Raw genomic sequence first — 15,691 nt, 5'->3', positions numbered from 1 at the left:
AAGAATATCTCATTCAATTAGCATTAATTTTCTTTTGTTTTTCACAATTAATATCACCTTAGACGAGATCATTCCATATTGTTAATATAAAATTTCAAGAGAATTTTATATCATTGGCTGTGTTTGCTCTCTATATATTTATGAATCTTTGTCCTATAAATCCTGGCTTACACTGGAATTACTGGTTGTAAATTATACAGCCCAGTGTAAATTACCTTTGTTTTATTTTTATGGTACTGGTGATTAAACCCAGAGGCTTTCTACCTCTGAGCTACCCCGGCCCTATTTTACTTTATTTTATTTTATTTTTGAAACAAACTCTTACTAAGTTGGGGAGGGTCTCACTAAATTTCTAAGGCTAGCCACAAACCTGCAATCTTCCTGTCTCAGCCTCCTAAGTAATGGGTACAGTCGTGCACCACCACGCCTGAATTCAGCCCATTGTAAATTAAAAATGACTTTCTGAAATTTTCTAAGAAGTCTCTTTGGAGAAATCCTTTATTATATGGTCAAATACACCTGTTATACAATGAGGCTCTACAGTTTATGCCCAACATTACTGTGTTAATGTAATCGCTGCTATTGCTGCTGCTACTATTGCATTGCTTAACCCTAGACATTCATCTTAACCATGTTAGGTTTCCACAGGGAGATTGGGATTTGCAAAACAGGAAAGTGCATAAAAGAGAAAGGTAAAATTTAGTCCCCGTCAAACAAGTTAAGATTATGCAGCAAGACAATATAATAGGTCCAGGGCTAAAATTTAATTCAGTGGTTTTAATTAATAAATTTTAAATAAAATTTAATTAATTAAAATTTAATAGCACTTGTTCAGTTTGCATAAGTTCCTGAAAAAAATTATAGATCTAGCCATGAAAAGGGCTTGCAAATACCACTAGCTTTATTTTTTGCCTTGCCATATGAAATGTAGAGTCTACAGATTTTCAATGTCCTGCAATGTGGCTAAGAGGATGCCTGCTGAACTCTAGAGGATACATATATGACAGAACAGGACAAAGGAAAATTCAACCTCTTTCCAGGCAATAAAAATAAACTTTATGAAGGGGCACCTGGTCATCATTCTATTTAAAAGGGAGTTATCTACAGAATCACTTCTGATAATGTTAGCTACTATGATGAACAAATATATTTACTATCTGTGAATCATGGAAAGCATGCTTAATCTGCAAAACCTGCTTTTTATCTCCAAATTTTCTTCTGTGTCTGCAAAAAAAAAAAAAAAAAAAAAAAAAAAAAACAACTAGGCCTATTCCCCAGCCTATTGATTGAATAGCATAGCATATTGAATTATAAATAGTATGCTCATATATGATAGTAGAGAGAGGGGGGAAGCCCTGCTTTCATATGACTCTGAAAAATGCTATTATCTCAAAAAATAAATAAATACAGAGAAAAAATCCCAGATATACCATTTCAATGGACGTAAATGAAAGAAAGTTAGCTCAGGTTATTCTTTACAATTCTGGCATGATACAAAAAGTCACAATCTAACTGTTGTGTTAGGTTCTTCCAACGTACACAGGCTTATAAGTTATAAAATCTCTCTTAATAATTTTTCTTCCAAAATGAGCATTAATCCAATTTCAGGAGACAATTCCAGGGCACACCCACAGAGGAAGAAATGAAAACAAAATGAAAATTTCTCTTGTTCCCATAATAGCTGATGGAATTAAAGTTCTTGTTTTTAAAAACTGAGGAATTTTGGTAGTCCTTATGGACAAAATCTGGTAGCTACTACTGTGCTACTAATATGCCTCCCCGACTTTGATGAAAATCCTGACTTTAAAAGGCACAGCATCTACCATTTTCAAATGTCTTTCCTTTGGAAGGCATTTGAGTTTAAATACTCCTGATATTTAAAGCACATCCTGCATATAGCACATATATGAGATATTGTGGGTAAGAATATTATACCAATTGTAATTCATTCTGCAGAAGTTTGGATTCTATACGGAAAGTGCTATAAGTTCTGATCTATCAAGAGCTGGGCTAACGTGGTTTCTTGGCTATCAGAGGGCATCATAGAGGCGTCCACATTTGCGGAGCTCTACCCAAATCACTTGTGGTTTGAGATGATGTAAAAAAAAAAAAAAAAGGCATTCACGTCCATACCTTCCTTGCAGTCGTGTTTATTCTCATGCAGCACAAATCCATTCCGGCACTGACACACGTAACTCCCCACCGTGTTGACACACTCGTGTTGACACCCACCATTGTCCTTAGAGCACTCGTCTTTATCTAACAAGAAAATGAGCCCCACAGTTTAGTAAGTAGCTTGAAAAACAAAGGCTATCAAAGGAGGGTCACTTAGTTAGCACTACAAAGGGTAAACTAAGCCAGGGCTTTCCCTATTCTTAACAGAAAGTAAACAACAACAGTATACGGTCTCTTAGTTTTACTTTTGTTTAGCTTGGAGCCTTGCACCATGGAATGAATTTCTGATACTACTTGTGTTAGGGCAACTGCTAGGTATCTTCATTCACTCCCACACTGGAGTAAACATTTTAAATAGGAGAAAAAAGATAGCAATAGATCTCTTCTTAAACACTAAACAACTTATTGACAATTCTTAGAAATGAATTTTAAATTGTGATTAGTTTAAATAAAGGCACAAAATCACATTTACACACAGCTCTAATCCTTCAACACATTAACTAACCAAGGTGTATAGACAGAGGCTAAACGAGTGTCCAAGGTTTATATGTGATCACTTTTTTAAAAAAATCACTCAGTATAACTACTGCAGTTGATTTTTTGTGGTTGTGATGGTGGTGGTTAATTTTGCAGATATGCTTGGCATTGACGAATCTGGACATTTAAAAACATTCCAAGACAGAAAAGGGCATCGTTAGACCATCCGAAAGACCAAAATGTATACAGTTTCAACAAATCTACTCTGGCAGACTAGTTTATTAATAAGTCATCCTGCTTTTAGAGTGCTAGAAGTCAAGGTTAAAATAGGAAACATGAGCTTTAAGAAATAGCCAATAAATTCAGCACAGGGTAAAAAGCCAGACTAGATGAAGAGGCTGTCAATCCGGTGAGAGGCATCAGCTGTCACACCATGTCACTCAGCCGTCATTCCATGGCTGAGTGTCCATTTAAGTCGGCTTGGCAGATCTGCTCCTGACACGCAGATATGATAGCGTATCAGACATTCACCACTCCCACACAGAGACTACGGGGAGGACACAGCCCAGTCACGTCTGAGGTCAGGCTGAATTCACACTTTACACTGCTGCTTTTGCTAGTGAGAGAAGTAGTGAGCTTCTGAGGCACACAGAATATGCTGTTTTACTTTATAAATCAAACCAGTATTTTCCTGTGAAACTAGGTGTAGAGAAAAGAGTTTTATTAAGTAATCTGAAACCAATTTTTAAAAAGCACATCTATGTCCCACTTTTAAAGATTGATGGCATGATAGAGCAGACACATGCTTACAGGGAGTAATAATGGACCGGCAATGTTAGAATATTTTCAATACATACAGGCCATCGCATAGGCTTTAAAGAATATATCAGAATCAGTATATTTTATGATTTATGTGTTCTCTACTTATTCTCAACACTTTCATTATTTTTTTAATATTCATGACAGAGAATAAGCCAAAAATATATAACTATTTTAAATAGTAACAAACACCAATATGTTTAAGAAATCAGAAATTAATAGATAATTAGCTTTGTAATACTAATTTTAGAACAATTTATCATAATTTGAGCCCCTATCCTCTTAACTATATCAACAGTGAGGATTCTATCCTATGAATTATGAATGCCAAAAGCAAAATGGATGGATGATAAATCATCCTTCCTACCAGGTGACAGTTGCCTGCATTTTCTAATTCAGATAGTTCAGTAATAAATTATTTAAATTTATTATTTTATTATAGGATGATTTGAAAAAAATGCTCTCCCATGAGTGAATACAGACATATACTTTATCTTTGTTGAATGAAAAGGAACAATTTAAAAATTTCTGGTGTTACAATTACTCTTTTTTTTTTTTTTTGTGGTAGTGGGGGTGGAACCTAGGGGCATTCTACCTCCGAGCTATACCCCCAGCTGTTTAATTTTTTTTTTTAGTACTGAAAATTAAACCCAGGGGCATTTTACCGCTGAGCTATACCCCCAGCACTATTTTTTTTTTTTTTTGGAAACAAGGTTTGACTAAGTTGGAGAGGGGCCTCACTAAGTAGATGAGGTACAGTAAATGGTAACTAAAATGAAATAAAATTGAAAGCGAAACCAATCAGTTTCATCAGTTTTGCAGCCAATTATTCTTATTTTTATTGTGCTTGAAAAGTAACATTTTCAAAAAATATTTTGAAGAAATAAGGGGAGAAAAAAGAAGAAGGAGCAGAGTAGAGAGACCATAAGTAGTAGAAGGGGAAGAGAAAGAATTATTATTATCATGACTTATTTATCCATTATTGTCTACACTTCTTTTTTTTCTTTTACTTTCCAAGTTTATCTTTTTCCTGCCTTCCTTCCCACATCAGTTGTTCCCTAATTTAGTCAAGGTTACGTGAAAATTAAAAGTTATTATTTAGGCTCTTAGCATATTATTTATGGGCTATATAAACTTTAGCTAAAATGTAAAAACTAGACTAATCAAAATAGTAACTAAGGGCAACAGAGAGAAGTTACCATGTCCAGAAAAGAAGCACATGTAACTGTCTTACATGTGTCAATCATATGAAAAAAAATTTCATGAAACATTAGAATACTTAAAATTATCCAGGTGTTTTTCATTATGCAGACTTAAATAAATGGCCCTATTTTAAACATAATATTTTAAGTTGCCTAGGGAGTAATGAATACAAGGGATATTTGATCTATTTGCATGTGTGTATGTGTGTGTGGGGGATGTGTGTGTGTGTGTGTGTGTTTCTGGGTATTAAATCTATGGGCATTCTACCTCTCAGTAGAATACACCCCCAGTCCCATTTTATTTATTATTTTGAAAAAGGGTCTCACTAAGTTGCCAACGGCCTCCCTAAATTGCTTAGGCTATCCTCAAATTTGTGATCCTCTTGTCTCAGTCTCCCAAGTACTGGTATTACAGGAATGTGCCACTTTGGCTGGCAGAAGCTATCTTTAATAGAAGTTAATTAACATTTGATTAAATGCAATTTTGGATTTTCTAATTTTATAAGAAAGAATATTATAAAACATATCCATAGATATGTTCTAGCTTTCTTATTTATAAAAGTCATTTAAACTGGGGGGAAATAAATGTTAGCAAACACAGTGACTGGCATTTTCCATTTACTTTTCTTTTCTAGGATACAAACTATGCGGATGTTTCACAGAATAAAATTCCAAAGGAGAAAAAGAGGAGAATGCAGAGTTTTAAGCATTTCTTAAATGTCTACATAGTAAATTTAGTAATTGAAAATTCAGTCAATTATTTATTTGAAATTTTCTGGCATTTTCATACAGTTGACACAAAATAAAGAAAGCTTAGTTTTTTTTTTTATCAGTGATAGGCACAAATGTTTCATCGAAAAGCAAAACATTTCTTTTCTACAGATGGAAAACAGCCTTCTTCTTTAGAATGGACATATCTGTGTTCCATTCATCTTTGTTAGATGAAGAAAAAGACTAGATCAGGAGAGAGCGGTGTTTCCCAGCTGAGGCCTGCAGGGTACCTCAAAACTATCAGAGGTCATCAGTCTACGAAAAATACATACTGGATGGAACTGAAGTGGCAACCTCTAACAAGTTCTTGCAAGATTCAAAAATAAAAATTCTCTCCTTGCAAAAGTATAAGTCGTCCGTGCACATGACAGAAACACACATGCACAGATATCTCCGACCGAATGCTCAGGACACAAAGTAAGCAGACATGTGTACACTCATGCAGGCACACAAACACTCCACACACAGCTCCAAACTATTAAATAAGAAAGGCAGTAATCGACTCCACAGAGTGGTACAACAGAGACCACGTCTCTTTCCATGAGCATGTGATTATTTCTATTTCATTCATATTGAAAACTCAGATGTGAGACTCAAAATTGTGTAGGGATCTTGTAATGGTGTTACTGTTTGTAAATAATAACAATAAATTTTTTTGAGGTACTGGGGATGGAACCCAGAGACATTCTACCTCCAAGCTACACCCCAGCCTTATTTTTATTTTTTATTTTTTATTTTGAAACTGGGTCTCGCTGAGTTGCAAAGGGCCTCACTAAGTAGCTGAGGCTGTCCTTGAACTGCGATCCTCTGGTCTCAGCTCGCCAAATGCTGGGATTACAAGCGTGCAACACCACGACCGGCTCAATAATATTTATATATAAGAGTAATATTAAGTAGATTTTCATCTGCAAATATTAACATTTTCTGCTTTCCATTCATCTTTGTTAGATGAATGTATTGAATGCATTTAAGAATATGTTGGAGGAAATAGGTCTACACAATGAAAGGGGGATGAGTTGAGGAACACGTCAGTTAAAATCATTTCATAGCTGAAAAGATTGAAATGCACAAATTATCTGGTTTGACTCCTACATTTGTTATGGACAAAAATGAGCTAGGAATAGAAAACCACAGATTTATTTCTATTTTTTGCCACTGAGGAAGTTGCTAGGTCCATGAATAATAGTTAGATCACAAGCCCTATTATATTACCCAGGAGGGAATTGCTATTTTTTTTTTTTGTGTGTGTGTGTGTGTGTGATACTGGGGATGAAACCCAGGGGCATTCTACCTCTGAGCTACTCCCTCAGCCCTATTCTTTCATTCTTTATCTTGAAACAGGGTCTTGCTGTGTTGCAAAGGGCCTAAGTAGCTGAGGCTGTCCGAGAACCTTGATTCTCCTGTCTCAGTCTCTCAGATGCTGGGATTATAAGCATGCGCCACCACTCCCAGCAGGAGGTTGCTATTAAATAGTGTCTATTCTTTATATTCAATGTTCTTGCCATCACAGATGTCATAACTAAGCCTCTTCATTCATGCAGGCTTACTGGTATGGTTAGATACATAATGGACCCTTGAAGAACCCATAAAGTGGTGCTTGGAGCTGCTGTAATTGAGTCATGATGGCTGTAATCTCAGCACTGGATAAATTTATAGTATTGGGTTTACCTGGGTGGTAGCAGGTAGGCCATTAGGGTGTGGCTGGAGATGGGTCCCCGGGGGTGTGGCCTTGGGAATTTATATCTGGATCCTCCTCCCCCTGCTCTCTCTCTTTCTTCTGGTTTCCATGTGAGGAGCACAGCCCATGTGCTCTCCCCTCTCTCCACGTCCACTGCCATTTTTTGATACCTGTGGTCCCAAGCTTATGTAGACTGAACCCGAAAACCTAGGAAAATAAATCTTCTTTCCTCTAAGTTACATGGTCAGATCTTTTAGAGTATACCCGCGATAATGCTGATGAATACATTTACCTAATGGAGGAAGAAGAGCCACACTCAATTCTCATTGCCAAAGTCACTGGCTACAGTCCCAGGCAGTGAAAGCTATAGTTAAAATTTTAAAAGTACGCCAAGTTTCCCAAATGTTTCTGTTTTACAATGCACAACGGCCTACTAATATTTCGCTAAGAGTAACCCACTTAAAGAAAGACAACTTCATTCTGAGCAGAATACGGCTAACATTGTGTCATTACTTAGGAATGAGTCATTGGCATCTTGTACCCCTGGGTAAGTGACAGACGCCATGGATGGTAATTATTCTTTGATAACATTTCTTAAATCCAAAAATTATTTCTTGAAAATGGGAGGCTATGAGCAAAAATAGCCATAATCTATGTGGTTTTATTTTATTAGATAATGATGTGTTGGAAATAATACTGTAAATACCTAATTGCATACAGTATAACTTTCTGTATGTCTGTAAAATTTAAGTATAGCTTTCTGCTTTTTTCTCTGATTTCAGACTTAACTGCAAGAAAGTCTTTCTTTCTTCTTTCTTTCTTTCTTTCTTTCTTTCTTTCTTTCTTTCTTTCTTTCCTTCTTTCTTTCTTCCTGGGCTATTTGGGGATAATAGGTAGATACCACTGCTCCTGACTTTGGGCTATTTTAAATTGTTTTCTTTTTTAAATAATATGGAAAACTTGTCATCAAATATTGTTTTTTATTATTGAATTCTTTGGTGATTTTTATTATGGGAAGAATGAGAGAAAAATAGCTGAACATGCTATATTCCGTAAGATTTCATAAAACCATAACTATTGCTAAACTTTTTAGAATACTGACTATAAACTTGACCATTTAAGAGTAAGTATCCACAAAATATCTCTTGATTAATTTAAATGAAAAAGTGGCACACTTATTTGCCCTATAATTCTAAATTAATTTGATTAAATAAATTTGTATTAATTTTACCTTGCATTAACATTCCATAAATCAATAAATAATATATTAATTGTAAAATTCCATAACCCCTTAAAAAAGTTCAAAGTCCATCATGCAATACCTTGCAAATCTATAAATATTTTGAGTAATAAATAGGTGATAACATAACACAAGTGTTTTTCTTCTGAAATTATCTTTACATTTAAATGAGAGGAATACTCTGAGAAATACTGCATAATACACAGTGCACCATCTACCCACCTTAACACAAGCATTCTTCCAGGTTTGTGTCCACCCATATATTTAGCTATATGCAGTATATAGTTTTATGCTTAGATTTCATTAATTATTTTATCAGGTAAAACTTTTTACACCATAGAATCATTAAACCACCTTGATGGTGCAAGAGTCCCTAAGTGCATTTATTATAATTTACAAATTTTATATTGTCACACCATTTACTTCAAATTTCTGTTATTATCACATTATATTGAAGTCCTTCTCTTGATTTTGCACTATTTCTTTATGAAAGTTTCCCAAGAATAGGATTTCTGAGACAAACAGAATGATCACTTTAATGATCTGATATGTGTGCTCCTTTTTTCTAAAGCATTTGTGACAATAAAGCCAATCATGTCCTTTGACAAAGCCCCCAATAATGAGTTCTAACATCAAATAACTCCTTCAATTTTGTTGCAAGTTACATGTGATTACATATTATTATGGCTCAAAGCAGTATTAAAACCTTAAGATAACATTTTTAGTTTGAGTAGACTTATATACTAAAATGTCTTTTGTAGATTATAATTTTGCAAGATCATCATAAGCAAGACATTTAGTTACCTTAATCCTTCTTTGCTGCCATCTCTATATAGAACCACACTGTAATACATCACTGTATTATAAATATAATGTGTTTATCTCTTCTTTTCCTAACTAAATTCTCCTGACAGAAACTCTCAGATATCATCCAGAATCTCACTTTTAAATATGAATCTGACAAAAGACCAAACATTTTCAAATGTATCAAAACATGAACACACGGGAAATTTATACCTAATGATAAATACCTTGGGCTTTTAAAAACAGTAATCTAACAAAAATATGAGAAGCACATTTGTTGTTTTTCAGGTCATAAGGATGTTGAGTAGAACTCATTCATTACTAATACTCCTTGCAAACGGCCATGATCCACTCTTAGGGTTAAGAGAATGGTTTGTAGATCAAGATAGATTAAGATATAAATGCTTTGTGACCCTGAGCAGTGTACCTAACTCCTCAGCTGTCTCATCTGCCAAATAAACATATATGTATATATGTATGTATGTATGTATTTATAAAAAATAAAAGTCTGGGCTTTCCTTTCCCCTTAAATTTCATTGTTTGTTTTAGCTAACTACCTGTACTCTACCAAATAATCTAGGTTAGGCTCTTTTAAAATAAAATGTTGCATATAAAATATTTACATATATATTTAAAGCAGTGATATAAATACCAAACACAAAGATGATTTCTTATGATGGTGATACCAGGAAACTTGATTTATAGGAAATTGACTGTTATGGGCTAATTATCTGAGTAATACCAAGACACTAAAATTTTCCAAAGTGCAGCAACATATAAAAAGAATAAAGAAACCAGGCATGGTGGTGCACGCTTGTAATCACAGCATTTGAGAGGCTGAGAAAGGAGGATCTGGGTTTGTGGCCAGCCTCAGCTACTTACTGAGGTCCTTTGCAACTCAGTGAGACCCTGTTTCAAAATAATAAATTTTAAAAAGGGCTGGGAATGTAGCTCTGAGGTAGAATGCCTCTGGATTCCATCCCCAGAACCGCAAAAAAAAAAAAAAAAAAAAAAAAAAAGAATAAAAACTCATAGCTGAGGTGCTGGAGAATAGTACCTTCTATATGTGACTTTGTAACTGTAGCTTATGAATTAAAAAAGCACTTTTTAATTGCAATAGTATTGTTCCAAGACACAAATAAGTAATCTTTCTCTACAATTCAGAAAGTTTTGCCTGACCCAAAAAAAAAAAAATAGCAGAAAGTGAATTTTGAAATTTTGTAGCATCATTAAATTTATTCATGCTTTGAAAATCAGTATTTGTAGCATGAGTCTTTTTAAATAAAATATATGACTAAAGTAATGGTAAAAGGTTATACATACTTTGACTATTATGACAATTTCTGTTTATCATTTTTTAAAATAAATACTTAGATACCTCTAAGGTAAGTAGCCTTGTTTCTACCCAGCCATTGGATCACTTAAAATTGGTAAAATACAGGATCTTTATAAAACCATGAAGTCTAAGAAAGTCTCCCCTTTTTATTGAAGTGAAATATTAAAATTCCACTTTGAACATAACAAAACTTCAACGAACGTCGAGAAGAGTCTTTGAGAGGTAATTAAATCCAGGAGAATGGAAGGAACAAGAACAAGGGAGCTGAGACCCATTGTCCTTGGAAGGCTCACTCCTGTCTGACTTGGCATTCAAGGGAGCTGGTGAACCATTAACTTCAATTACCCTGAAAATCCCAAACAAACTCTGGACATAGTAAATCTCATTAATTTTAAACACAGGGAAACTGGAATAAATGGACTTTGAATTAATTCAATCCAAATTACCTAATATTAAACAAAATAATTGGAATCCAGTCACTTTAAATTGCTTGCTGGTTGATTTAAATCTCTTCCCAGCTGATTGATCCCTTGCTAGGAACTAGAAACTAGCTTCTAGGTGCTGTAGGAGCAACCTACTTAGTATAGGAGGTTGCTATACTACGACTTCTCCTGGTTTTATCTATTTTTGAAGTTTCAGAATAATATTTTTACAAAGAAGTATTCTGAGAGAGAAAATAAGAGCATTTTTCTCATGCTTCTATGTTTTTGCAAAATTTGGGAATTTTTTTTTCAAATGTCAGCTTTTTAAATGAGAGATTTTACTTTGAATTGGTTAAGTGTTAAATTCCAAATGCCTAAATGCAAACAATTAACTATATCAAATGTTATATTATTTTTAGTAAAATTATAGTTTTCATGACTCTCAGTCTCTTAATACAGTCATTTCTATAGCAACAGGCAAAGCAAGATATTGATATTGACCTAAAAATAAGAATGAAAGTATTATAATAAGAAATAAGTTGCAAAATAATAAAAAATGTGATGCTAAAATGAGGCCATTTATTCCAGAAAAATGTGGCAATTATTGGAAGTCTGGTATTATAATTCCCACTATATGCAACAAGTACTCACTCTATGGAAATATTATAATTATTCCTTTGTTATTTATACCAGTCTTTATATTATTAGATTATATATTAGATGCAGTTGGGGGCAACATTTCAGCAGAGCCCCTATAATTAATCTCCTAATTTAAATAAAAATCTGTTAAACTTGGGATAAATGGTCATGCATTCCTTGGAGCTCCAGGTTCATTAACAGAAAACTATAAAAGAAACAGAACATACAATTTGAGGCACTGAAAATTGCTAGCATACATATACAACATGCGAATACTCATACCTGAGAAAAAATGTGCTTTGAAGCCCTTCTTGGAAACAGTGTTGTCGGATTTGAATTCAATTCTCATGTTGTTGAACTGGGATGTGATCACTTCAGGGGTGTCGGCACCACAGAATTTGCCATGCAATTTAGACTCAGAGGAAAGACCACTCCAGACCTCCACATAGTCGTACTTGCAAACCTGGGGTGGGGATGGGGCGAACACGGTTTCCATCGTTACTAGATTGGAGAGTACCAGATGACTGAGGTTTATTTGGAAAGGTAGGTGTTTCATGTTTTTACCTCTTTACTACCCTTGTGGTCAAACTGGAATGAACAGGAAAAGAAAAATTCAAGGCAACTATGGGGCAGAAGATATGAAAGCTAGATACAGAATAACTTTGTCGTGAATATTTCTAGGCTGGTATGTACAAATGTATGCTCATTTGTAGATATTAATAGCATATGTCTTTTCAAAAAACAAAAAAATAAGGATAACTGAGATGAATATTTTTTAACAGGATGGTGCTGGTAGGCAAAAGAATAGCAGTTGTTGCCCTTTTTTAAGTTTTAAATTTCAGAAGAACTGGGCATGGTGTACACACTTACAATCCCATGCTAGGGAGGCTGATAGAGGAGGATCCTGTGTTTGAGTCAGCCTCAGCAACATAGTGAGGCCCTGTTTCAAAATAAATAATAAAAAAGGGCCTGGGGTACAGCTTAGAAGTAGAATGCCCCTGGATTCAATCCTCGGTACCAAAACAAACAATAAAACATCAACAACAACAACAACGAAACAAATTCAGAAGGAACTGTGAAAATATTTTAAGTACTATCTTATTTAATACTGATGACAATTGTTGGAGATTGGTACATTTAATCTATTAAACAACCACTAGCAATGGAAGCAGTCAGGCCCATTGTAGATATGAGAAAACGGAGTCTCATAAATGTTTATATAACCTGTCCAAAACATATTTTATTATATATGGCAGTGTGGTGATGGACAGCACAAGACTGGCTTAGTCCTGTTCTGTGTCCCAGAAACACGATACTCTGATCAGAATGGCACAAAATAGTAACAAAATGAAACACCAGTACTTGTTATAAAATAAAAATGATGCCTTGCCTTTAAAACTTATTAAAATAATTGGCATTTTTTAATTTTTACTGAATTTTTGTATTTCATTCCTATTCAAGCTGTTAGATACTGCAGTATTGCAAGTGAACAGGAGCTCTATTCAGTGGAACGGAGACAGGAGCTATACTGAATTGAGCTGCACTCATTCTGTTTTATATATAAGGCACTAACAATACCCAGTGGGGAAAGCTCAGAGAAGGCCAGGTATGCTCAAGGAATTTTATGGCATCTAACAGATGTTTCCATATTACACTTTTCCAAAGTTTCAATCGGGCACATTCTAAAGAATGCGCCTTGCCTGAGTGACCTTATTACATAAATGTGTAATTAGCCAGGTTTAACAATGCATATGATTGAACCCTGGGGCATGATCTGTACTTTGAAATATGTCAACTCAAATTACTGGTTCTTGTGATATTAATTAGGTGATAAATAAGCAAACTGCTGCTAGGAAAAATGACATAACTTTTCTGCCCACTTTGTTATGAGTGAGAAGGTTCCAACATACTACAGGAGGATACTTAGAAAGCTAAGGAGGCCGGGCGTGGTGGCATACTCTTGTAATCCCTGCACTTGGGAGGCGGAGACAAGAGGATCGCTCAGGTTCAAAGCCAGCCTCGCGTGCTGGCTTAGGAGACCCTGTTTCTAAATTAAAAAATATAAAATAGGTCTGGGAGTGTAGCCCGGAGGTAGAAGGGCTTCCAGGAACCCCAGCACCACCAAAAAAAAAAAAAAAAAAAAAAAAAAGCTAAGGAAAATTCCTTGCCATTGACTTTCCTTTACAATATCAATATAATGAAGAATGTAATAAAGTTTTCAACTTAAACCAGTATTCTGTCAGTTGGGTTTTTGCTCAGGAATTTTCCTGTATAGCTTAGATAGAAAGCTAGGAAAATATATAGAATTCTGTAATGGCTTCCTGTATAAATTAAAGTACCACCGTAATAAATGAGAGAATTTTAGGATATGTTAAAAAAGCTTGTAAAGGGCCTTTCTATGATTTATGCCACTATTATGAGAACAGTGCTTTCAGAATACAAAGCCCCATTTATATAAAATGATTGCTTTCCTTCCTCTGGAGTACAAATCTTTTGTTTTATGTATCAATTAATAAATCAAAATATCTCACTTGCCACTAACAGTTTGAAAAGAAAGTGTCATAGTAGAAGTCATTCAGTACTCAGTTCATATTAAATTTCATTGTAAATCAAAGAGTTGGTAGAGAATCCCATTTTCCAAAAATAGCTTATAGAAAAGCTTCTCCAGAAAATATTATAAAAACTACTTTCTTCATTTCAACTTTCCCCCCAAATTTGAGTTAGTTATTAAAAGAAAATGATGTTCCATGTTGGTAAAGTACACTAAAAGCATAAAGAGTATCACAGTCTTTCCCATCATAAAACTTACACATGATGTTAAAATATAATCTTAAAAAGCCAATTGAGTTTTAAGATGCTATAATTATTTGAAATCTGTAAATTCATCACATTTTGGACTTTATTCCTGCAAAGGGGCACAAGTCAGCTGCCTATTTTATTGCAAATCTCTAAAAAGATATTTCAAAAAGGCATATAAGTCCCTTTGCTACTACAGAAAGAATGAAAAGAAATGATAATTTTATTTTTATTTTATTTTTTATTTTTTGGTAGTACTGGGGTTCCTGGAAGCCCTTCTACCTCCTGGCTACATTCCCAGACCTATTTTATACTTTTTTTTTTTTTTTTTTTTTGAAAGCAGGGTCTCACGCCAGCGCGGCTGGCTTCAAACCTGCCGCCATCCTCCTGTCTCCGCCCCCCAAGCGCGGGGATTACAAGCGTGCGCCACCACGCCCGGCAAGAAATGATAATTTTAAAGACAGGAAAAGAAAGGGGTTAAAAGAAGAGGCAAAGATATGTACACAAAAGTAAAATAATGTATAAAACCCACATATATCCCCAGCAATTTTTGGCCCAGGAGCATTGTTCTCACACTTTTTGAGTTTCAACAGATACACATCGAAGGCGAAATAAGTTTCAGAGTTAATTTCACTATACTCAGAAGTGTTACGTGATGTTCATTTTAAAGCAAAGAAAGAAAAAGAAGCTAAAAGGAAGTAATCCAAAAAAGTAAGAAAAAGAAAAGTACAAAAGATCAAACAAAGGAAGTGTTTATAACCTTTGCTCTGGAATTAAAACACTGTTGACCAGTTGTACAAAGGACATTTTTCTAAAAGTTCTCATTTCTGCACCTAACATCCATTTGGATTTGGTGTGTGTATATTGGCACCAGGAATTTTCAAATAAATGATCTTGCTTGTTTTAATGTGGTTACTTGACAGAAAATTGTACCTTTAGTAGCATAGTAAGCTATATTTTGTGAAGGAAAGATAGCTTCAGTAAATACCTATTCCACTGAGCTTGAAAATTTCTATTTCTTTTCTTGTATGGTGCTGAGGATCGAAGTCAGGGCCTTGTTCACAGCTGGCAAGGTCTCTACTGAACTACAGCTCCAGTCCTATTTCTTTATTTTTGAACAGGAAGCAAAATTCATAACAAAAGTGCGCATACAACAAAAACATGCATTTTTGCAAGCGATATTTCAGGATATTTGTGTGAGTGTGATCCGACCAGTTTTGAATCGGATTTTCTAGTTTTTTAGACAAGTCTATGTCACACGCAGTGGACCCTAAATACTCCACAGTTCTTCAGGAAAATCATGAAAATGAGGTGTATTAGACACACTGAGGA

The 15,691-nt window shown here is 34.7% G+C and overlaps 1 protein-coding gene across 2 annotated transcripts in view; it reads right to left on the bottom strand.

Annotated features, from left to right (window-relative positions):
• TLL1 (tolloid like 1) overlaps window positions 1-15,691 on the bottom strand; it is a gene marked incomplete at both ends in the record, with an annotated part of 198,136 nt that overhangs the window by 20,519 nt on the left and 161,926 nt on the right. Inside the window, 3 exons of one of the 2 annotated variants that reach the window (XM_080710730.1) lie at window positions 2,134-2,259; window positions 5,717-5,794; window positions 11,840-12,026. In XM_080710730.1, coding sequence (XP_080566856.1) covers window positions 2,134-2,259; window positions 5,717-5,794; window positions 11,840-12,026 — 391 coding nt within the window. The remainder of the gene's footprint in view (window positions 1-2,133; window positions 2,260-5,716; window positions 5,795-11,839; window positions 12,027-15,691) is intronic. The other variant, XM_080710731.1, reaches the window with a different exon arrangement.

This window comes from Muscardinus avellanarius (assembly GCF_963383645.1).
Source record: "Muscardinus avellanarius genome assembly, chromosome: 14".
In the NCBI taxonomy this organism is placed as follows: Eukaryota; Metazoa; Chordata; class Mammalia; order Rodentia; family Gliridae; genus Muscardinus; species Muscardinus avellanarius.
Note: the sequence above shows the minus strand (reverse complement) of the source record. Positions and strands in the feature narration are given on the sequence as shown.